Here is a 23500-nt window from a genome sequence, read left to right as displayed (position 1 = left end):
TTTTGGACTGATTTGTCAAATAGTTTGACAGATTCATTACAGTCTTTCTTTCATCACATAAAGTACAGTTCTATTTATTTTATTCATTTATTTATTTATTTTTTTTCTGTGATATGTTTTGTATTGATTTGGAGCAGCAGAATCAGTAGCAGTGCAGTGCTGCTCCTGAACAGAACTGCAGGAAACACTGATTCATATGCACAAGAAACCATGGTTAGTTCATCATATGTGACGTATTGAATATTTATTGTAGGGTGAAAGAGGTCCTTCAGGCCCTGCTATGGTTGGCCCACGTGGCATCCCTGGGATCCCAGGAGAAAGAGGAGAACAGGTGACTCCATGCACTTGTCCTCTGAATTTTTTCTCCATACTGTATATCTGTCATCACTAAATGTGTCTCTTTGTGTTTTTGTATTAGGGTGAGACTGGCACTGATGGACCTAAAGGAGACAGAGGAGAACCAGGCATGACGGTCAGAACAAATAGATGTTTGTGATTTATGATGTATTGTACTGTAGTGTCATCATGCATATTTTATTCTGCTACTCGAGTCTCTCATTGAATACTCAAGATAAGTAACAATGACACAAGGACTGGTTGCATCTCTCTTTATTCTTAAAGGAGGATGAGATTCGGACTTATGTTCGAAGTGAGATGAACCTGCATTGTGGTGAGTGGATAATCGTCATTTATCTCCATCTACAACAATTTGCCATCATCATCAATGACTCTTTTTAAATGTCATGAAATCAAAACAAATCCTTTTTCACTGTATATTCTTTTTCCCTTATAAATATATTTTACAGAAGTACAGTGGGTTGCAAATGCTGATTGATGTTGATTTTAATTTCTCTTTTGTGTCCTTCAATTAAATTCTCTCTCTTTTTCCCTAAGCTTGTGGAGGTAAGTTGTGACTTATAAAGCCTCAATATAGCCAGTAGACATTTTCCTATCGTTGCGTCAGCAACTCATGTGCACACAGTTCACTAACAGTAGTCTTGTGTGTGACTGTCTTATCTCTGTCTGTATAAACCTTGTTGAGTATGTTCGTGAGTATTTCTGGTTTGTGTCCACATGGCTAAATTCTGGGTTTTGTGCATGCTAAATTGTTGATGTAGTGCATGAACTTTGAGTGCATCTTTACATGCATGGGTGCCTGTGTGAGTGTGTTCACTGATGGGTTTTACTATCTTGCGTTTGTGTTATTCGTTATGGGCGTGTTCTCAGGTGTTTTGGAAGTTCAGAAACCTGTACCAGTGCAGGCTTACCGAAGCTCCTCCACGTCCCCTGAGCGCTCACTAGTCCGAGGGGACGAGGAGGGTGAGTCCTATCCTCATTTCATCCTTCTATCTCTGTTTATCCTCCTCTCTTCTAAACTGAAAACTCCTGTCACTCTGTCCTCTATTTATGACTTCCTTGAAAGGACTAGTTTAAAGAAACAGTTCACCCAAAAATACAAATTCTGTCATCATTTAATCTTTTACTCAAACATGGAACACAAAAGAAGATATTTTGAAGAATGTTCACACTGATTTTTTCCATACATTGAATGGGCACATATACATTTTTTGCCATGCTTTAAAGAAGTAAACTTTTTAATGTGTTGGCTTACATACTTAAAGTACACATAATTGTTATCTGTAGTTTGATATTCAATATTACATTTAAAATTAATGTTTTAATTGTACTGAATTGCATCTTCATCATTGCAAATGTGTAATTAAAAGTATATTTAAATACATGACATAAAAGTATGTTATTTCTGTTATAAGTTCTCTTTTTTGAAAGTATGCTAAAGTGTACCTCCTTTTCCACAATGGTGGTCACTTTGCATTATTTAAAAAAGCAGTGTTTCAACATTTATAAAACATCTCATTATAATGTTCTGTGGAAGAAAGTAAATCATTCAGGTTTGAAGCAAGGCTGAGTAAATGATGAATTTAAATTTAAATTTTTCTCTTTAAACTACCCCTTTAAACAGAAACTTTCTGCCTTAAAAATAAGCGGGATATGTTAAATACATGCTTGTATTTAACATATCCAGTTGCACATGTACATCTAATGCTTTCAAACTACAATATCCCAGCATTCTAAACTCTGATTTCCAATAGCCCTCACATTCTTCCTTTGTGCATCCATGCACATTTTTGCAGGTCAAAAGCTGCATGTTGTGATGAACACAAATGATCCAGACTATGAGCACATTTACTCTATAGAGACCTATGATGATGATGCACCAATGGTGGAGATTGCTGACTATGACACCACTGTCAATAAAAGCCAGGGTATGCCATTTTTTTTCCCAGTAGAATAACAGTTTGTTTGTAGCTGCGTGTGCAGACGTAGTGTAATATATGGACATTTTGGCAGGTCAAACCGTCTCTTTTGATTCTTTTAAAGCTGAAAGGACAAAATTTGAGGTGAAAGGTGAAGGTAAGCAAGCACTTAAAGGCTCCATTGAGTCATCTTTACGCATGAGTATGTTGGGAAGCTGTATTGATGGTGCATATTTTATTCTCCTCATTTTTACTGCTTTTCCGTGTCTTTGTTGGGAACTTTGTTGATGTCATCATCTTCAAACCCTTAACAAAACTGTGATGATGGATTATCATCATTTTTGCACTCTGTAATTGCTGCATACTATTGTTCTTTGCTGTTCTCACTTCCTGTTGTTTCTCTGTGTATCTTCTGCATGCTGTCTACCCGCTGACTCATCTGTATGACAGCTCTTAGTATGAGATTGCAAGCAGCTGTCCCGCCACAGAAAATAGCTGAACATTTCTACAGATCTCTATGACGCTTTGAACTACAGAGAGATGCCATAATGAAAAGTTTAAAAGTTGAATCTGCCTTGTGTGCATTTGTGCATTTCAACAGTGTCTTTCGCCATATTGTTCAATATGCATTAATTCAGAATATGGTATTGTATTCCATGGATCAAAAGAAGAATTGGTGATTATTCTTTACCATTCAACCATTTAATTATTTTTCTTTAATGTGCGCTTTTAGACTCCTGCATCTTGCCCATGGAAGAGGGTAATTGTTCCCACTATACTCTGCGTTGGTACTTTAACTCTGAGGTGGGCGTCTGTAGACCTTTTATCTACAGCGGCTGTGGAGGAAACGCTAACTGCTTTTTACAGAAGGAAGATTGTGAGAAACTCTGTCTACAGCAATAAAAAGGTACATTAACATGCACTGATTAATAGAAAAGGCTGAAGTGCACAAATGGTGCATTAATGCATATTTCTAAATCAATTATGAATTGGATGGGATAGAAATGTGATTTTTGCACTGCATCTGTGTATATCTGTCTCTATTGTGTTTTTCTCACAATTCTGTCTATTCTATGTTTTATAGAAGTGTGTTTTGGCTTGAAGACAAGAGTTGACTGCAAATGGAGGCTCTCTAACTCATCAGCAATATAAAAAGCTAAACCTCAGTGTTGAACACTGCCATCATGCACAAGAGATCAAGGTAGAGATTGATGTCAACACCTTTTCCTCAGCGGAACAAGCAAATTTTAAATATTGATCAGATCTTTCTTGTTTATTTATTTTGTGTCTGTTGAGCTGCCAAACATCTGTTAATATTCCTGCCAATCTGGATTCATCTGCATACATTGTTATATATATAAGTCCAGTCAGTAACAGCATACCACATTATCTTTCATTTCTCTCTAAATCCTTGTTGTCACATAGTTACACCCACTGACATTTTCTCAGGTGCTAAAAACAGAAACTAGAACACACATTGTAATATTCTTAACAAATTCATCTTAGACTTGTAGAATAAGTCTATGCTGTACAAAATTGTACTGTAAATGTAAATCTGTATTTTTATCTGCTTGAAAATGAGAATGAATGTTCTTGTATGATCAGATGTTGCATGTTTACTTGGACAAATGGTGCTATTTTTAAAGATATTTTTATATTGTTGACAGGTTTTAATGTTTTCATGTATTCCGTTTGTTATATTAAGTGTTTATTTACATTATAGTATAAGGATTCTACAGTCCTGTTCATATTAAGTGATGTTGGAGCAATTTAAAGTTTTCTTTGCACAAGGCACTTCCCGTCTGCCAGTTTTAATAGCACATAAAAAGTAGTAATTTTCTAAATATACATTCAGATGTTGTAAAGTGATCTTTTCTTCACGTGTTCTGTATTTGCTTGAAATAAGCATTGAAATTTATAAGGGAAAATATAAACATGAAACAAGACTGAAATTTAATGGTGCTGGAGCTCTCATTTTAACAATGAATATCAGCAAATGCAGATTTACATTTGACATGCCTTATATATCAACTAGAGCCCTGTTAAAAGGTCAGTAACTACCCGTAGTTTATTTTTCATTCTCTCTTCTCTCTCTCTGTTAATTTGGTGTTACTCTGTGTTGTTGTCTTTTTGGGAGGTGGGTGGGGTGGGTAGGGAGTTTGTTTGTGCATCAATCCTAGTCACACAACTGATGATTCAGTACTGATTCCGGACCATCTTGTTAAGATGCCAACGTACAGTCATTACTACTCCTCCAGGGCTGTCACTCAAACACTATTTTCATATTCATTTCTACTCATATTTATTCATTGACTGCATTTTAGCCAATCCATCTGTTAGGGTATTTTGTTTTATATTCTCATGCCTGCTTAATAACATTGTTTGAGTGCCAGTCTATATTTTTATTCTGTTCATTCTTGAGATGAATCTGTCGTTGTGGATTTTAATGAGTTTATTGTAATGTCAGTCACTGACAGCTGTGCATCAAATTCACTGCGGTGCTCCAGAGGTCAACCATGTCTTAATCTATATCATGTTTTAATCAAGCTTTGAGTACAGTGAATATTTGGAAAAATTAGCTTTCATGTGGATGCATTCCTCATTCTCTGAGATCATAGCATATGCCTTTTAAATTGCCCTTTCCATATCTACTAAATATCCTCGGGAAGGAAGGTGTATGTTAATAGCATTTTGAAAGATTGGGTGACATTGATTTTGACATTGAAAAGCAATTTCTTTGCCCTTTCATTATTGTTCTGAGCATTAAAGTTCATAGAGGAAACATGCATACACTGAAAACAAAATGGTGTAGAAATAATTTTCCTTTCAAATTGCTCAATTGTACGATTGGGAATTTATTTCAGGGAGATACATTGATGTCCTTTAAAGACCTTTACAAAAAATTTACAATCCCAATGACACTTTTTTTAAACACTTACAAATTCACAGCTATATCAATGTCTGGGAAAATGATTCATTATCTAATCCTAAAAGCTTATGTTTTATCAGGATCTTAGTACAAATCAAATTGCATTACTTTATTGAAAATTTGTTAACAGTAAATAATCATCTGAATCCAAGAGAGTTGCTTGTATGGATTTGCAATATGACCTTTCAGGTTTAGAATAGAGCCAGATATGTGTTAAAGCACAGAATTAGTCAACTAATACTAGATTAAGTTGATCCAATGATCAAGTCATGTTTAGCAGCATTCTACTGGAAGAACAGAAGGTCCACTGATCATTGGATGAAAGATCTGGCACATTATATTTTATTGGAAAGAATAACCTACAGTATAAAGGGCAAACTAAAAGACTACCTTAAAATTTGGTATCTGATTATACAGTTTCTGGAAAATAACCAAATATTGGCAGAGGCAATAAATACACTATAAAAAATAGATACAACCCAGCACTGGGTAAAATATAGACGAACCCAGCGATTGGATTGTTTAGACCCAGAGGTTGGGTTACTGCCCAGAAGGTTGGGTTAAACATTTAACAACAACCCAGCATGTGTTCTGTCCAATATTTAGCCTCTAGAAGCTTGCGTTCTTCAAGTGAACGACGCATTATTGTACCATCCCAAAGACACACAAAAACACTTTCACAGACTTTTTCATTAACTGTTCCCTCCTGGTGGAATGACCTGCCCAACTCAATCAGAGCAGCTGAATCCTTACCCATCTTCAAGAAACGGCTAAAAACTCATCTGTTCCATCTTGACCCTCTAACTCTAGCACTCTCTATTCTAATTTTATTTTATCCATATGTCTTTTTATAAAAAAATAAAATAATTATCTGTACTGCCTTAGGCTAACCAAGACTTGTAATAGCACTTGCACATTGTTGCTCTTTTGTTGGTTTTGATTGCTTCTTATGCCCTCATTTGTAAATCGCTTTGGATAAAAGCATCTGCTAAATGACTAAATAAATATATAATTAATTTTCTCTGGATATTTTTTCTACCTTCCATGTTTGTTTGTTTTTAATATAGGCCAACATGTTTTTTATTTATTTATTGTAGAGAAATTGCTCATTTCAAAAATAATTACAAGAATCGGCAAGTAACATTGAAATTTTGAAGTAGTATTTTCTTATAAAAAGTGTTCTAATAATCTTTGATTTTATTTACCACTTCGAAAATATTTTTACAGTGTTCTTATTTACATAGGCTAATGTTTACAGATCGCATGTTTAATGTAGTGCTTATTATAAAATAAAGAAATAAAACAATAGAAAACAGTAATACAATGTTGTCCACACAGACACCGTATCTTATAAATTGGTTTATATGGATCGTGCGGACTGCAGGCAAGCGTGGATGCGCGTTTGTGTATGCGCGTTAGCGCAGAGGGAGCGGGTTCAGGACATCTAGTACACAGGATAGCGGCACTCATGGGTACTCACAGAAGCACAGCGGCGATTGCTATCACCGTTTAGCACCACTGAAGGTGCGACATTTATTTTGGGCACGTACCTGACAGTGGACTGTCCTGAAGCCCCTCGGAATCTCGCGCTCTATAGAGTGTGTGAGAGAGAGTAGCGCGCGCTGAACGGACCGCAGTGGAATGTAGCGGGGATTCCCGGCGCGCGGGGCAAGGTGAGCAAAAACCTCCTTGGTGCATCTTCACACTACTCACGAGGCTATTGATCTTTTCACTTAATTGCCATTCGGTTCCATTTTACCATCACACTTCATTCGTTTTCCGCTGTTTAAGTGGTACATTTTGGCAACGCGCGCCTGGGAATAGAAATGTTAAATCAGCAATCAGCAGTGTCGTTTCATCTGGACTCGACTACTAATATTCCTTACACTACAAAAAAAAAAAAAAAAAAAAGAAAATTGGCAGCAATGTCAAATGCGGGGTATGTCGCCACTATGGACGATTTGTTTACCGAGCAAATCCATGTGTTGCCTGTAATCTGCGGTCAGCCAGTGAATATGAAATTCAAGGTGTCATTTAAATAGCTGTATTGCAAATAATGTTTTCTTTCATTAGTTTGAATAGCCATTATTATCAGTCACAATGGACTCTTAGGCTTATGAGTTGCTTATTATAATTTGCATCAGGGCATCATCCTCTCACTTTGATGCTTTCAAACACAGCTGGACACATGCACATGCTCAGAGACACGTGACTCCAGCAAATTATTGAGGGGAAAAAAGTTAAATAAGCGTCAATCATTTAACATTGATCACACCCATCATCATCATCTTGCTCCCACATGCACTGATTACAGTCAAAGGGATTTTCAGATGCACTTAAGATCAGGCGGCAAGATGCCAGTTGAAGGTAGAAAAAAGGAGAAGAGGATGTATGAGCTGGTGTGTGTACATTTCTAATAAGATTAAAGGCTTCAGCTTGTTTTTAGGACAAGCAGCAACAGTGAGGAACAATGGAGTGTGGAGCAGGTATATAAGTGGCCCTGATGTGTTAAAAATGTGTATGAAAGGAAAGAGGAATCTAGATCATCAGCTATTTTAGCTCCTTCTAGATGTGGAGTTATTTTGGTTCTTCCCTCTGTAGTGACTGTAGTTTCACGTGTTGTCACGCGCTCTCATTTCCAAATAGTCTGTAAACAAATTCAATGAATTTGCATATTCATTCTACTATTAATATAGCTCATTATAAATCAATTTTGACTCCACGCAACTGTAGGACCCTTTTGTCCACAGAGACACGCCAACAGATTCATTATCGCATGCATATGTGCAATTTGTTGCATAAATTTGTGGTTCGAATCCATCTGTTATTGTACAAGGAATAGGAACTTTGTTAGTAACTGTTTACTCACGTCATGTCATTCAATATATATATATATATATATATATATATATATATATATATATATATTTATTTATTTTTTCCCTGTGGAACACAAAAGAAAAAGCCTTGATGAGGCTTTACAGGTTTGATATCATCATGTGACCAATCTTAATGTGGCAGTTTCAATATGCAAAATAAAGAACAAGATATTATTAACCAAATATAAAACTATAAAAACAGTTTCCGTCTTTCACGTGAAAAAAGAAAGACAGAAAGGAAATTATTAACTTATTTTTATTTCAGCTAGTATAGCCAAAGCAACAGTTCTTTAGTTTAACTTGATGTACCAAAATAAATAAAACCTAAAGTAAAAATGAATAGAAACTACACAGACATATTTAAAAAGAAAAAAACTATAACTAATAAAAACGACAAAAACACAAAATGTTTAAGTTAAACAAAAAATCATTCAAATTAATTTGAAACAGAAAGTACAAAACTAAAAAGGATCTCGTTAATATCTACTTTTGCTTACATTTAAATTGTAAAGCTATCATACGACTTCAGAATGCTTGAAATACAGAGAATGATTCACATGGACCGCTTTTATAGTATTCTTTTCCTTTTGGAGCTTGACTATAATTTGTCACTGTATGAAAAAAATCTCCATGAAGAACATATTTTGTGTTCCACAGAACATTCTGTTTTGGAATAACATAAGATTGAGTAAATAATAAGAGTTTTCATTTTCGGGTGAATTATTCCCTTAACAGGCAGGCTACAAACCAGCGTGGACAGACCAAACTGGCTTGGAAAACAACGATAATGAAATAGAGTCTGATAAATGGCAGAAAGAGCTGAGACAGCGTGGTTAGTCTAAAGAAAGATGGATGGATCTCAAGCATAGCACAGTGATGGATAGAGGGTAGGAGGTAGAAACAAACTCCTCCAGCGATTTCACAACACACTGTGCACCTGCACCTGCACCTCCCACTCATCTCTCATTCTCTCCCTCTTTCTCTCTCTCTCTTTCATTAGTCCTTAGTTTTTTGCATGCAACGCCGTGATCTGCCATCCCTGACAAAAGTCAGTCTTGCTTATTTTTGCCTCAGTCTCACTTCTGTGAGCATAAGCTGTCAAGCTTCAGTTATTTGTACTACCACAGAATCCGAGCCCTAAATCTGTCTTCCACTGCCACTCAAAAGTTCCACTGCAGTGACCTCTTTTCATTACCAGCATGGCATGGGGCGCATCGGCACGCCAACCGTATTGCCCTCCCCCCGTCTGCAGTCTCATTGTGTTAAACATCAAAATTTCCTCCTGCGGTCATTATCACAGATGTGCTCAAAAGGCAAAGTCTGAGCCCCACTTGAACTGCCACGGATGCAGAAAGTCTCAAATTTTGTATTTTGACCACTCTTAAACTGTAAACCAGTTGCCATAGTAACAACCATCCTAGAAATGGGATCAGTCTCAAGTCGAACTCATTTATTTATTTATATATTTATTTTGATTTTTTTGGAATGACAGGCTGCTGTGATTGCGTAGCCTAATTTGAAAGCTGCTTGTTTAAATAGCATGTATTTTAGATTTTGAGTTTATTAGAAAAATAACCGTTTCTTTAACACTTTAACCAAGACGTTAAATAGTACGCTGTGTACACTACTATTCACTACTGTGTCCATAGCCAAATTCATCAAGGTTTCAGCAATTGTGTCCTTGGTCATGTGTGAGAGATCGTTTTGTGCTGTAATTCATCTGTTGGAGTAGTTCTCTTGTTGGACACAAAAACTTGGCTGTGTGCGGGACTGCAGAATCACACATACACGATGACTCACATGTACATAATACTTATCTTTATTGTCCTGTCTTGCTATCAATACCTTATTACACTTCAGAAGGACAAGTTATACCCCTGTTCCACCAAAATGATGCCAGCGCTCGGTTGGTTGCATCTGTGAATCTCTCTTAGTCCCAGCCTGCGCTTGCTCTTGAATGAGTGACAATGACGTAACTGACTATGATACTACTAGGGATGCACCAATATTAAATCCAGATATTCAACTGGCAGACTGTCTTTTATATTTATTAGTATTTGTAAAAATATATGCTGTTTAATAAACATAATATAAGAAAAGCCTGGTACACTGTCGATGGAAAAGGGGTCACAGTGGATCTCAGTGTGCCCTGCTCCAGTAAATACTGTACATTTGGCCTGTTCACTAAAGAATGTGTTTCATTCTGTTTTTGTCTTCCCATCATAGATCTGTCAATCATTCATCAACGCCCCAAGAAAACACCTGAGTAGGTGGATCATGGCCAGTGGGAGTGCCTGGCATTACTATGCCTGAAGGCACGTGGCGATGGTGTCCATGGAGACAGATGGCAGCTTCACTGGGGGCCACGGTTTGTCCCTCTTACAAGCTGAAGATAACGTGGGGGCCGGACTCGCTCAGCAGGAGGGGACGTGGCTCGGCTTCCGGGCTACAGTGAGTGCTGTGCTGCTGCTGGAGCTGCTCCTGGGAGTGGGTGGCAATCTGACCGTGCTGGTGTTATACTGTGGTCACTGCAGCCTGTTGGAGTCCGTCAGTCATGCCGTCACGCTCAGCCTGCACACCCTTGACCTGCTGCTCTGTCTCCTCTGCCTGCCGATCACTGCTACTCTCCTCATTCTGGGTGGAGCCTCGGTTCCTCACCACGCCCTTCTCTGCTGTCTCCACGAATCGGCAGCCAGCTTCGCCAGCGTGGGCACCGCGCTTAACCTGCTGCTCATCAGCTTAGATCGCTATGACATCAGCGTCCGGCCAGCCAATCGCCTGCTGACGCCTCGAAGGGCCACCATTTTACTTGTTGGAGTATGGGCTGTTTCTTTAGCCGTGCCCCTCCTACCGTTCGTGGAGGCAGGGTTTGTTTCAGGGCAAGGCGAGGGGGTGTTTGTGCACTCCAATAGCACTGTGCTATGTTCAGAGTGGGGAGGAACTATACAGGCTCATCTGTTGCTACAGGTTCCCGTGTTCCTGTGCTCTCTCGCTGTGATGCTGTTTACATACTCGCGAATTCTTCAGGCACTGCGCATCCGCATCGGCCGTACACCCAGGCCCCATCGAGACAGCAAACGGCCTGTGCATCGCCTTTGGTTGCGGCGTAAAAAGTCAACGAAGTCACCGGATCACACGACGAGAAACACACCCACCTCCCCACCGCCTCTTTCGACCGGCCCACTTATCACCTCAGATACAGTTACAACAGTAACCATCAACACTGAGACGAACACTCCCTCGCTCACCACGCCACTTAGCCCCACCCCTACTGTATCTGTGATAACCTTGCCTTTAAGCCCCACCCCCACTGCTTCAATGGTAACCACGCCTTTGAGTCCCGCCCCATCTGTATCCGTCATAACTAGCCCACACATCCCCACCCCTGCTACATCATCAGTGGCCACGCCTTTGAGCCCCATGCCCACTGTATCTACAGTAACCACTCAACTAAGCCCCGCCCCCGTTCAGGGTCCGCCCAGCATGGGCGTGGGAGCGTCAGTATCGGCCATTTTGGCTCTGCGTCGAGCTGTTCGGCGCCACCGAGATCGGCGGGAACGCCAAAGGCGTGTCTTTCGCATGTCTGTCATCATCATCCTCTCGTTTCTGCTATGCTGGGCGCCTCTCTCCATCATGCCCCTTCTCATGCTGGCTATCGGGCCCTCTGATTGGCTAGAACGGCTGAGACTCTGCTTCCTGGTGCTTGCTTATTGGACGGTAGTGCTACATCCGCTGCTGTATGCGTTCACGCGACAAAAACTGCGCAAAGTTCTGCATACCCGTCTGCGCAGGCTGCGGTCGCAAAATATGCAGACTCGTCTTCACGTTAATACCAGGATCCGCCGCAAGCACAGGGCACATTGCAGCGATGCTACTGACCGCTGCCTGACAGAGGCTGTTAGAGAGTGAGTGTTTGTGTGTATGTGACATATAACTAGACTCACACAGAATCTGAGTGCACATTCAGTTGTCTGTCATTTTCTTGTTGGTTTATTAAAGCTGCAGTCCGTAACTTTTTTTTGGTTAAAAATGATCCAAAATCAATATTTGAGCAAGTACATAACCACCCAGTGTTCAAAACTATTGCCTTCAAAACTAACGAGCATGCTGCTGCGTCCTTACAACACGTCTGTAAACATAAAGAAGTTGTCCCGGCTAGTAGGCTATGCATGTGAGGATCCTGCAGGTGGCGGATCGTTTAGTCTTTTCTCACAGCAGCTACAGTAATTAAATGTATCATGTTGATGGCAGATTGTGATCCAGAAAGGATTATGTGTTTATGTAACACGTGTGAATGAAATTAAATTATATTCCCGTTTTAAATGTGCTTCTGATTACAGATAGCCTGGGATTACACAAGATTTTTATTTTAAAGACAACCAGTTCGAAGGGGAGCATAATTTGCTTTTTGGGTTAAAATAATTTCTTAATATGAAATTCGAATGGCATGACAATCAGATTAGACTGTACAGAAATTGAAATCTACATGCTAATACACACTATACTCATAGTCACGCAATGTTGATGTTGTTAACATTAATAATTTGAGAATTAAGTATAACAATAATAATCTTTTGCACAGTTTGATGTGATATGAGCTAACCGATCGTTAGATTTAATCACCATTGGTAGTGCGATTTATTGTAATGTTTTTTCCTCAGTTGGTCAGAACAAACGTGGCAGACTTGTTACTTACTTGTTCAGATGGCAATATATGGTGAAAATTTTTATTTGGGTCATATATTCCAAGACGTAGGCTAGAATCTGTGATTGCGAAGTGCAGTAAGCATCCTCACTGGTGCTGTGACTGACAGCTACACATACTCCTCAAAACATTAGAGTTATCCGTGCCGGAGCACATCCCACGCAAGGAAGCTAATTCCACAAGCAGCTGCAATTCCAGGTTTTCAAACAGAGATGGCGACAAAGAGCCAAAACTTACGGACTGCAGCTCTAAATATTTTGGATAATTTAATTATGCTTTCAGCTGCTAATATGAGTATGTTCAGCTCCATTTAACATATTTCACCATGTTTAAATCCAAGGCCGTAACCATATTTTAAACATTTGTAAGAGACTTAAGAGACTAAAGAAAAAGAAAGAAGAACTATAATTTATTGTAAAGTAATCTGTTTGAAGTATTTATAAAAAATATAATTTTTTTTATTAATATGCACAAAATCACTTAAGGCCCAGGTACAGAAAGGCACGCAAGCCTTTCAACGGATAAACACCATATTTTCAAGCATTCAAATAATGCACATCAAATAATGCACAATCTGTGTGGACACAAAAATCAGGACATCAGCAGACAATGCTGATGGCGAAAATTGCGAAAATCCCAACTGATCTCATGGAAAAATGAGGTGAATTCATTCAATGTGAATCGCATGAAAACGTATGATTTTCAGAAAAAAAGGAAGCATGAAGGCCCACCCCTAAAAAACTATGAATGAGTACAAATTCGCCACTAATTTGCCAAAATGAGAAATAGATACGAATTTCCATAAAATTTTGCTTCAAATACGCTAAAATATACTTTAGGCTAAATCGTCTGCCTAATATGCCGAAAACTGCTTCGTTAATGTTTCTTGTATTGTCACATTAAATTATGATTTGCATGAATCAGGTAAATATGATTCATGAATCAGGTAAATAGGCCTATATGTTCAATTCAAACAGCGAAATTAACATTTCTGTCATAAAACAGTTGTTGATTATTTGTTTAGCTTGTTAGCTACTTATGTCTTCATACTCTTTCCCCTCTAAAACTGAAGCATTGTGCTGGAATTTGCATATGTCTTTTGTTAACAATACAGCCTTCTTTGATTTGTTTAGCCATCTCAATTATTTTGACATTAACGAGCGGCGTTAGTCCCCTGAGGCAGACTAGTCTAAAAATTTTACTTTTCGTCATCCTACCAACAAACCGAGGAGTGTGTAATGGAGCGCAGCAAAACAGCATCAAGGATATCAAATACTGAGGTTGGCAATTTGACCATATCTGATTATTGAGGGAACTTGTGGTTACGGCCCTGTTTAAAGATTTAAACCCCACAAATCTGTGCAGATAATGTCAAAGAAAAAGAGACAGTCAGCAGATTCCGCCTGGGCCTATTTATGACTGTAGGTAAAAGGTGTGTGCAGGAAACCATTAATGTGTTAGATGTGTTAGATGATATGTGTGACTCGCTCACCTCTATAAAGGAAATTAAAAGACGTCGGTAGGTCTCTATTGTCCACAAGTGTGTAGTATCATTGACAACTAATCAGCACAGGGTTTCTAAAGCACACTAAACTCTGAGGTCAACAGGGCACTGTATAATTAACCAGTAGAGCACAAATATTCCCATGGTGCTAGGGGAAAATAGCGAGATTGAGAGAGCGTACATACAGGTGTGAGAGGCCATGTGCAATAAATTCCTAATCCAGGTTATACATCGCATGATTTCCATATAAAGTAATCCCAATTTATTGGCATTCATTGTGTGGTGTAAAAAGTAACCGTCTATCCACCAGTACACATACAGTTGCACATATTTTACATTGTCCTTCTCACTGATAGTCTAGAGGGCAATAGATTTATCATTGTGTTTATTAATTTATATGATCAGGGATGTAAATAGTCACTAATATTTCTGTGGTTTGAAACTGCAGCCAATTTGAATTCGGCTCTACCAAGGGCATGCATACTGGTTCGATCAGTTGACAAAACAACTTTTACAAAGTCGAAATTCATTTATTTTATTTGTGTCCTGTATATGTATATCTTGTCAGTGCTGTATATTATGTCAGTTTCAGATGGGTATTGTATTACTTTACAATAGAGGAGCAATAAGTCTGAATTACAGTAATAAAAAGATTCAGCCTCTTTGCTTGTTTGCTTTGTTTGTTCCCAACCACAGCTGTCAAAATTCATATCTCTTATAGAAAAGCATATAAAATTTCATGTATACATATTTTATTTTATAATGGCAGACGTGTTACTTTTATACAACATATACAATATACAACATAAAATATACAAAAGTTAATATAACTTGCATTTCATATTTACATATTTGGCCAGTTTGTATTATTCTTTCTTGCCAAATGAAGATTGTTTCGACACAAGTGAAGACAAAGTGTTCCGCAATCTGCCATTTTGAATCCACTCTGGGTTTTCCTGCTCTTTCCCAAAGAAGTCGGTGTTTGTTAGGCCAGTGTGAAGACGCAAAAACTAATCTGTATTTTGATTCATCCTGATTAAAAAAGTTTGCTGTTCTGAATAATTGACATCAGTCTGAGCCACTCGCTCTGATAGTTAATTGGTGTATGGTAGTGTCTTTTCATTACGTGAATTTATTAAGAAATGCAGGCTGCTTTAATATATACAATTAGTCCATGCTGAGAAAGGTTGACTGACTTCATCCCAGTTGATAAAAGTCAAACAGGCAATTAAGAACCTCCTGTGTCTCTGTCAGCGTTTGCAGTCTCACACAGAAGATCAAATGCCATTTGAGGGATACTCAATAAAGTACCTGTTCAGTCAGTGAAATGGTAGCCTTTCAAACTCTCTCTCTGTCTGATTCAGAGATCTTAAATGTTATTAATCTTTAAAGAGTTGGTTGCGGTTCAGCCAATATGTGTGTAGAGAAATGGAGACTACCGTTCCTCATTATCGGTGATAGAGGCTGCACTCCACTTGTGAAGTCTGATCGTATTAACACTTATTAATGTTTGATGACACATGCTGACATTCACAGGAGCCTAATAATTGGAGGGTCGATAATGGGGACGGGGTCCTGCACACAGATGTAGATGCCTGTCTTAATGGACATGTAAAGAGCTCTGCCCACACAGGTTAACGCAGGTCAATAAGACCTTGCTTCTACTTTTCCATAATTTAATTACAATTATTTTACATCACCCTAACACTGCAAATATTAAATTGTAGTGTGTGCTTTCATAGTATGTAAATACCCCAAATATTGTGTTAGTACTATGGTGCGATGAGGTTTTGAATGATTACTAAATTCATGCATGTAATTACACTACCGCTCAATAGTTTGGGGTCTTTTACAAAAAGGAGAAAAACTTACTTCAATTTGTTGAATAGTAGTGTACACGTTATTCAAAGGGATTTCAAAAATACCATAATATTTATTTTGTAAGCGTTCATACTGTTGGAACTAGTGTATGAGAGGTTATGCTAAATATGCTAAATGCAAATTCTTTGTTATTCAAAAAAACAAATGTGAGGATGCACATGCCTATGTACAAACATCAAATTGAGACAGTTATTATGTGTGCATTCAAATTATTTGGATTGCTATTTGGAATTGTTAATTTATTTCCAAACGATGAAAAGTGATGTAGCCTACTTAATCAACATTTATATATTTCATATTAAGTAGTATAATCAGCATCTTATTCCCATCTCCCTCTTTGTTTCTGTCTGCCTTCTGTTTGTGTGCCTTCATGAGCAAGGAGAGAAAAAGAGAAAGAGAGAGGGTGGGTGGGAAATATTTTTTTCTTACTGTATGCAACATGAAAATACTGCCATGTATTCATTAAAATCTCTCTTGCTTCCTCTCCCACCATTCTCTCTCTCTCTCTCTCTCTCTCTCTCACACACATGCATCTTTTTTTAATCTCATCTGTTCCACTGACTGTCATCATCTTTCTTTTTTTATCACTGACTGTTCCTTGCTTTCTGTCCCTTCATTCTGTTCTCACTCCTCTCTTCTCTAGACTTGCATAAGAACAAAGAAGAGCTGCCTTTGCAAGGGGAAAGTCACCTTGGAGGACAGGAAGAGAGAGAAAGAGAGAGAGAGAGAGAGAGAGAGAGAGAGAGATTTCGTGTGGGTTGAATAACTAGCAGAAGGATGAATCTCATGTTGACTGAATCAAGCAACAAGCACACATTCCGATGTGTGTGTTGCTCATAGATTCACTACGTAAACGTTATGACCTGTTAGTTTCGTGTCGTTTAATCATTTATTTATTCTTTCCCTTGGTTTTCCTTGTTCATGGCCTTATTTTATTATATTAACCCTTACAAAAATGCTTGTACTTTTCCTGTGCGAATACATTAATACCAAAAGAAGCTAAATAACAGCCAACCATATATCAATCAATCATTTTCTTCAATCATCACCCTTCAGTCATATTCAGGTGTTTTGCTGTACTAAAGCAAAAATAAATGACTTCAATCAAACAAATCACGTAAAATAATACATGTGAATATTGTGTACTTATTATTCTCAATATTATTACTTAATATTATGAACTCCACCATAATCACACATATGCCGTAGACTTTAGCCAAAGATCTTAAACACAAAACACAAAACTGTTATATCACAAGCCGAAATAGCTCAGTTGGGAGAGCGTTAGACTGAAGATCTAAAGGTCCCTGGTTCGATCCCGGGTTTCGGCAAAGCTTTTTCGTCACCTCTGAGCACTGAGAAGTAAACTTTACAAAGCTTTTTCCTCACTTCAGAGCACTGAGAAGTAAACTTGACATCAACAGGCATAAGCTATGTTAAAAAAAGTAAGAAGAAAAGTGGAATGCAGAGGCAAAGCCGATGAAACTACTCTGAGTGCTGTATATTAGTCTTCCACTCTCCGGGTATTTAGTGTGGAGTACATATAATGGCCTGATGATGTCGCTCTATGTTTTAGTTTATTTAATCGCCCCTGCGATTTTGCTGTAATTGCGGCAGAGGGCGATGTTGCCAGTAGTCTTACCTCGTGGAAAACCCGAGAGAGGCCATTGAAACATGTGCTGACCAGAAAAACATGGAAGCCGCTGGACTGCAGAATGATATGACGGTACAGTACCTTACTGTAGCTTGAACACAGTGCACCTGTTGTGATGTATACAGCTCAACTGACTGCAGACCTCTTTGTGCCTCACAATATGCTGCTGCTTGGCCTGTTACAAAGGCTAACATAACAGTATCAACACTACAGCGTTTTTTCTGAAGTTGACTGGATCTTAAACATTGCTGAGTCGCAGTCTGTTTTTTTGACATCTCATGTTTTCAGCACAAATGTCTACTCTTCTGGGTATCTATGTTTTTGTTTATCTATTGCAGGGGTCCTGCAGGGTTAGTGTCCTGCAGAGTTTAGCTCCAACTTGCCTCTAGTTTCTAGTATGCCTAGTAAGACTTGATTAGCTGATTCAGGTGTGTATAATTGGGGTTGGATCTAAACTCTGCAGGACACCAGCCCTCCAGGACCGAGTTTGGGCACCCCTGATCTATTGTATTGAAATATTTCTTGATAAAATATCGTAAATTATATCTACAATATCTCTATTCCTTTTTATAACCTGTATATATAATGTAACCACTATATTTATTTTTCCTACATTTAAAACCTCTACACTTAATATTTATAAGAATTTAAAGGAGTAGTTCACCCAAAAGGCCATCGACCAAGATGTAGATGGATTTCTTTATTCGTCAGCACAGATTTGGGAAAAAATAGCATTACATTACTTTCTCACCAATGGATCCACTGCAGTGAATGGGTGCTATCAGAATGAGTCCAAACGGCTGATAAAATAAGCCACAAGTAATCCACACAACTCCAGTCCATCAATTAAGGTCATGTGAAGAAAAAAGCTGTGTGTCTGTAAGAAACAAGTCCATCATTAATATTAGAGCCCTGCACGGGCCTCAAATTTATAGGCCCTAGCCTGGCCTGTGTCCGACAGCTTATCAGCTTACCGACCCGAGCCCATCTTTTTTTTTTTCTTCTCCCAAAATGACGTATATTACTGTTTCAGCTATTAAAATATTTCCGTTTTGTATGTATTGGCAGAGTGATTATATTTCGTTTAATTTAAGTTCATTTAGAAAAATGTTTGGAGCATTTTTTTTTTTTCGTTTTTTAAAGTAATGACCAAGCAGCCAGCGGCAGACCGGTAGGCTGATCATAGCCTATGTTTGATCAATTTAGCCTTCTCAAATCATCACGACTTGCCTAAAATAAAATCTATAGCTATACTAAAACAGTTCAAGCATATAACAATGTTTAAACGTTAAACCTAGATAAATGTGCGCTATACCCAATCATTTGTGCAGAGAATGGAAGCTAAAGCGCAGGACATTGTATGGCTGTTCACATTGTTGTTTTACATGTGGCCAACATCAGATTTACAGTGTGAACAGATCATGGTTCTGATCTGACCCCCATGCGCAAAAGAACGATACGAATAGGGTTTCCAGATTTTCACAACAAAATCCGCCAATTGTTTCTCACAACTAGTCCAAAACTAGCCCAATCGTGTTCATGGGGTAAATGTGTTAGTGGGTTCGCGTTAACGCACAAAGTTGAAAAACAACCTGCAGCAACAGTGGAAAAAGTAGCCCAATTCTGTGTTGAAACTGTGGATTTGGCAGCACTTACGCAGCACGCCGTCATAAGGAAGTAAACACGGAGGATATAAAGGAAGCGATTATGTGTTTATTTATGGTGTGATCTGCTGCAGAAGCCAGCGAAATTATGCGCAGGCAATATGAAAAAATAAAGAAGGACGTGACAAAAGAAAGCAGTTTTTAAACTTTTATGATACGAGCCCTCATGTCTTGTAGAGTTGTCAATGTAATACATATGACTTCTGACACATCACTGTACTTCCATTGATTACTTTTCACCACTATCTTGATAACTTTGGGTACGTAAAATCTTTTAAGTGTCTCTCGTCAGCGCAGAATTATGACGAATGTCCATCTAGAGTGATGTAAAAGCCGCATGAAATCCGACATGACCGGTCACATTGCAAAAATCTGACCTGGATCGGATTTAGTACCACATATGGAAGTGGCACAAATCGGAATTGAAAAGATCAGATTCCACGCGGTTTGTGCTGTTCACACCGTCATGACAAAAAACAGATCTGAGCAAAAAAAATCAGATTTGGGCTACATTTGCCTGCAGTGTGAAAGTAGCCATGCAGACGCCAGCTCAATCACTTGCATTTTTTTCCAATGGAAGCAACTTAAAATATACTGTAATTTTTGCTCATAAAGGAAGGAGTAATAGATCATTTGGAACTGTAAAGGGTCGACTTTTATTTGTGTGCATTCAACATCAATATCAACAAAACGTTGTACTTTTATAAAATAAAGAAATCAAAGCATTCTACCGTCTCTCTTGAACAGGAGCGCTTCACAAAGATGAACCGAAACTCAGCGAAAAGATGACTCGCACGAAATAAAAAAAAAACACTTTCATTATAATCATAATCCGTAAAGATGCAGTTCTCTCTAAAGGCGTGTCTAATGAGGAGACGGCAAGTCAGGATCGTTATCATCTTTGCAACACGGACTCAGAAAACACTATTTTATTAGTAAATAATTCAAATATCTCCTTACTTTTCCCCCCTGACACATTCATGGTAATTACTTTTGCTGGGGCTTTGCTGCAAGCTTTAGATGGCATGCTGCTGAGGAACATTAAACACGGTCGATCTGCTCTTGACAGTCGTGGTAGCATGGACTTGTGTTGTTTCCACCAGCGTGGCAATTTTTTGTCATCACTAATTGATGGGTCTAAAATATAAAAATGAGAAGCCTAAAACAGGCCTTTCACATCTGAACTATGATGTGAAAATTGGCCTGAAGCACAGCCCTAGACTTGTAAAAACGTCGGGGCCCATCGGGCCCGGGCTGAAATGCAGGGCTCTAATTAACGTGTTTTAAATTTAAAACATTGCTTATACCAAAATACAAAATGGAATGTTAAATTTCTCCAGATTTGTTCTGATAAAGAAACAAACTATTCTTTAACTTAGCCAACTAATCCAGCTTCATGGTACAGGCCCCTGGTCAACTCAACTGTCAATGTGTGGAATACTTCTTGGTATATAGCTATTTTAGAATTATATATGTACTGTAGTAGTAGTATTTATTAATATTTTTTATTAACTTTTATTTATTTATTTTAAGTAATTGTATATTTTTATTTATTTTTACCAAACAGTGACATTTAGCTTTAATTTATCATTAATTTATTTTTATTTCAGATTTAGTTTTAGGAATTTTAGAATCAACATATTTCACCAAAGGCAGCATTTCTCATTTTTATTTCTTAAATTTTTCCAATATTTATTAATATCAATTATTAGTTTTTGTTAACAGCAACAACACTGTATTAATTTCTGTATTTGTGAAATACACCCCCCCCCCCCCACACACACACACACACACACACACGCGCCAAATAAATAAATAACAGTGTCTAGTTACTTGCTTCTAAGTCAGTCCAGGTCTTGAATTATTAAGCCATCAGTGTAGATAATAAAGTGAGTGTTTTTCAGTCTTAAATTGTATGTTGTCTGACTCCTTTTCCTGTATTGTGTGCTTTGTTTTTGTTATTGCCTGTGGAGTTATTGTCATAAAGCGAACAAAAACACAGTATGAGGTTAATTTATGCTGCTTTATATCTAAGAATATGACACTGTTTTCATATAATTTTTTATCTTATCTTGTATGTTTTATGCCACTAAACTAATTTAAGCCCAATATTAATCTCAATAAGAAATTTATTTCTCTTCCTTCAACAGAAATGCTGTATGCTTCCACCTGCTTTATTGGACTCCAGCAGTAATCTGTGAGTGTGTTTACTTGTTCTTAAATAAATAGAAAAAAACCCAGCATCATTAAATTGTTAATTATAACTGAAACGGCACCCCACCCATCTTACATTTTAGCCTTCCTTGATCTTGTTTTTTTTCCTGGTTTAAAAATTCCAGGAAGCTTCTGTTTATTGTTTTAAATGAACAACAATATTCAGGCATCAAAGAGTGAAGAGGGAGTTGGAAATGGGTTAAAGGTCAAGATTATTCCCCCTTTCCTTGTAGCCTGAGTGTGTTTTGTATTGGTTAGAGCACATAAATCTGGCCTTGGGCTGATCAATATGGTTAGTAATTGATTTCTAAGTAATTGCGGAAAAATTACCCCATCCCCATTACAGAGATTTTTTATTTTATTTTATTTTATTTTTTTTATCATTTGGCTAGCTTTTTTTTATATATATATATATATATATATATATATATATATATATTTACTACTAGTTTAAGTTCCCTGGCTTACATCTAATCTGGGTTTCAGTAGCCAGTGGTGTCGTTTAAAAAGCAGAGAGTCCTTACAAACCAAAATTTTGTTGTCTAGCCAGACATGATTTGCTGGATGGACATGACAGAGATGCACTCAGACAGGACGCACATAATAACACGTGAGAAAGATGCTGACAGTACTACGAGACAGATAAAGACTGTCCTTTAGTCTTGAAGAAGTATCTTTTAATGACAGTTCTGTCTAGTCTTGCGGAGTTTGGAATTCCTTATATGTAAATCGTATGAGGACATGCAATCATGTTTTATCCATTGTGACATCATTGTCATAACAAAAAAAATTAAATTAGTAGAAAATGTACTTATCCTCGGGCCATCAAAGATGAGATTTCAAAAATTTAGCATCAAATTACATTACTTTCTCTGCAGTTAATGGGTGCCATCAGGATGAGTTAAAACAGCTGAACATCTCAATAATCCACAAGTAATCCAAATGACTACACTTCATCATTTCATGGTTTGTGAAGTAAAAAGCTGCATGTTTATAAAAAAACAAATCCACCATTAAAGGATTAGTTGACTTTTAAAAAAACTTTTGCTGATAATTTACTCACCCCCATGTCATCCAAGATGTCCATGTCTTTCTTTCTTCAGTCGAAAAGAAATTAAGGTTTTTGATGAAAACATCTCAATATAATGGACTTCATTGGGACCCAAACGGTTCAAGGTCAAAATGACAGTTTCAGTGCAGCTTCAAAGGGCTTTAAACGATACCAGACGATGAATAAGGGTCTTATCTAGCGAAACGATCGGTCATTTCAAAAATAAATAAAAAAGTTAGGGAAGTACCGAGTCAGTAGGCTTTTTAATATTAAAACACCCAGGATACGCACACGAAATGGGCATTTTAAACGATAAACTGACGCAAAGACATTTGAATATGTGTATATGGTCCTCCTTCCGCACATTTGTAAACACTGACTCGGTACTTCCGCCTAAGTCAACCGTGACCTTTTCCACGTAATTGCGTATTACGTGACGTCACGAACGCGCATCACAGAACAGAGCAAGGCGAGCATTTGTGCTTATAAAACTTAAACTTGTTTATTTATTTTTGAAATGACCGATCGTTTCGCTAGATAAGACCCTTATTCATCGTCTGGTATCGTTTAAAGCCCTTTGAAGCTGCACTGAAACTGTCATTTGGACCTTGAACCGTTTGGGTCCCAATGAAGTCCATTATATTGATGTTTTCATCAAAAACCTTAATTTCTTTTCGACTGAAGAAAGAAAGACATGGACATCTTGGATGACATGGGGGTGAGTAAATTATCAGCAAAAGTTT

General features: G+C 37.8%; 3 protein-coding genes across 3 annotated transcripts in view; all 3 read left to right on the top strand.

Moving 5' to 3' along the window:
• The window catches only part of LOC306845315 (uncharacterized protein), a gene marked incomplete at its 5' end in the record, with an annotated part of 50343 nt that extends 46143 nt beyond the window's left edge, over positions 1 to 4200 (top strand). Inside the window, 8 exons of the mRNA XM_079378023.1 lie at positions 254 to 331; positions 419 to 472; positions 622 to 674; positions 1228 to 1320; positions 2154 to 2285; positions 2401 to 2433; positions 3010 to 3183; positions 3361 to 4200. Coding sequence (XP_079234149.1) covers positions 254 to 331; positions 419 to 472; positions 622 to 674; positions 1228 to 1291 — 249 coding nt within the window. The 3' untranslated portion in view covers positions 1292 to 1320; positions 2154 to 2285; positions 2401 to 2433; positions 3010 to 3183; positions 3361 to 4200. The remainder of the gene's footprint in view (positions 1 to 253; positions 332 to 418; positions 473 to 621; positions 675 to 1227; positions 1321 to 2153; positions 2286 to 2400; positions 2434 to 3009; positions 3184 to 3360) is intronic.
• Positions 4201 to 10409: 6209 nt separating this feature from the next.
• On the top strand, positions 10410 to 11993 carry LOC306844926 (G-protein coupled receptor 22; the record flags this gene model as incomplete). The annotated part of the gene is made up of 1 exon (XM_079377373.1): positions 10410 to 11993. One exon carries the CDS (start codon positions 10410 to 10412, stop codon positions 11991 to 11993), a length of 1584 nt encoding a protein of 527 aa, XP_079233499.1.
• Positions 11994 to 17808: 5815 nt separating this feature from the next.
• Positions 17809 to 23500, top strand: part of LOC306845416 (inositol hexakisphosphate kinase 2-like) — a 42342-nt gene continuing 36650 nt past the window's right edge. Inside the window, exons 1-2 of the mRNA XM_079378194.1 lie at positions 17809 to 17900; positions 21643 to 21689. The gene's annotated coding sequence lies outside the window, so the exon portion shown is untranslated. The remainder of the gene's footprint in view (positions 17901 to 21642; positions 21690 to 23500) is intronic.

The sequence above is a fragment of the Barbus barbus genome, assembly GCF_936440315.1.
Source record: "Barbus barbus genome assembly, chromosome: 25".
NCBI lineage: Eukaryota > Metazoa > Chordata > Actinopteri > Cypriniformes > Cyprinidae > Barbus > Barbus barbus.
The sequence above is the reverse complement of the archived record's forward strand: the minus strand, read 5'-3'. Positions and strand labels throughout refer to the sequence as shown.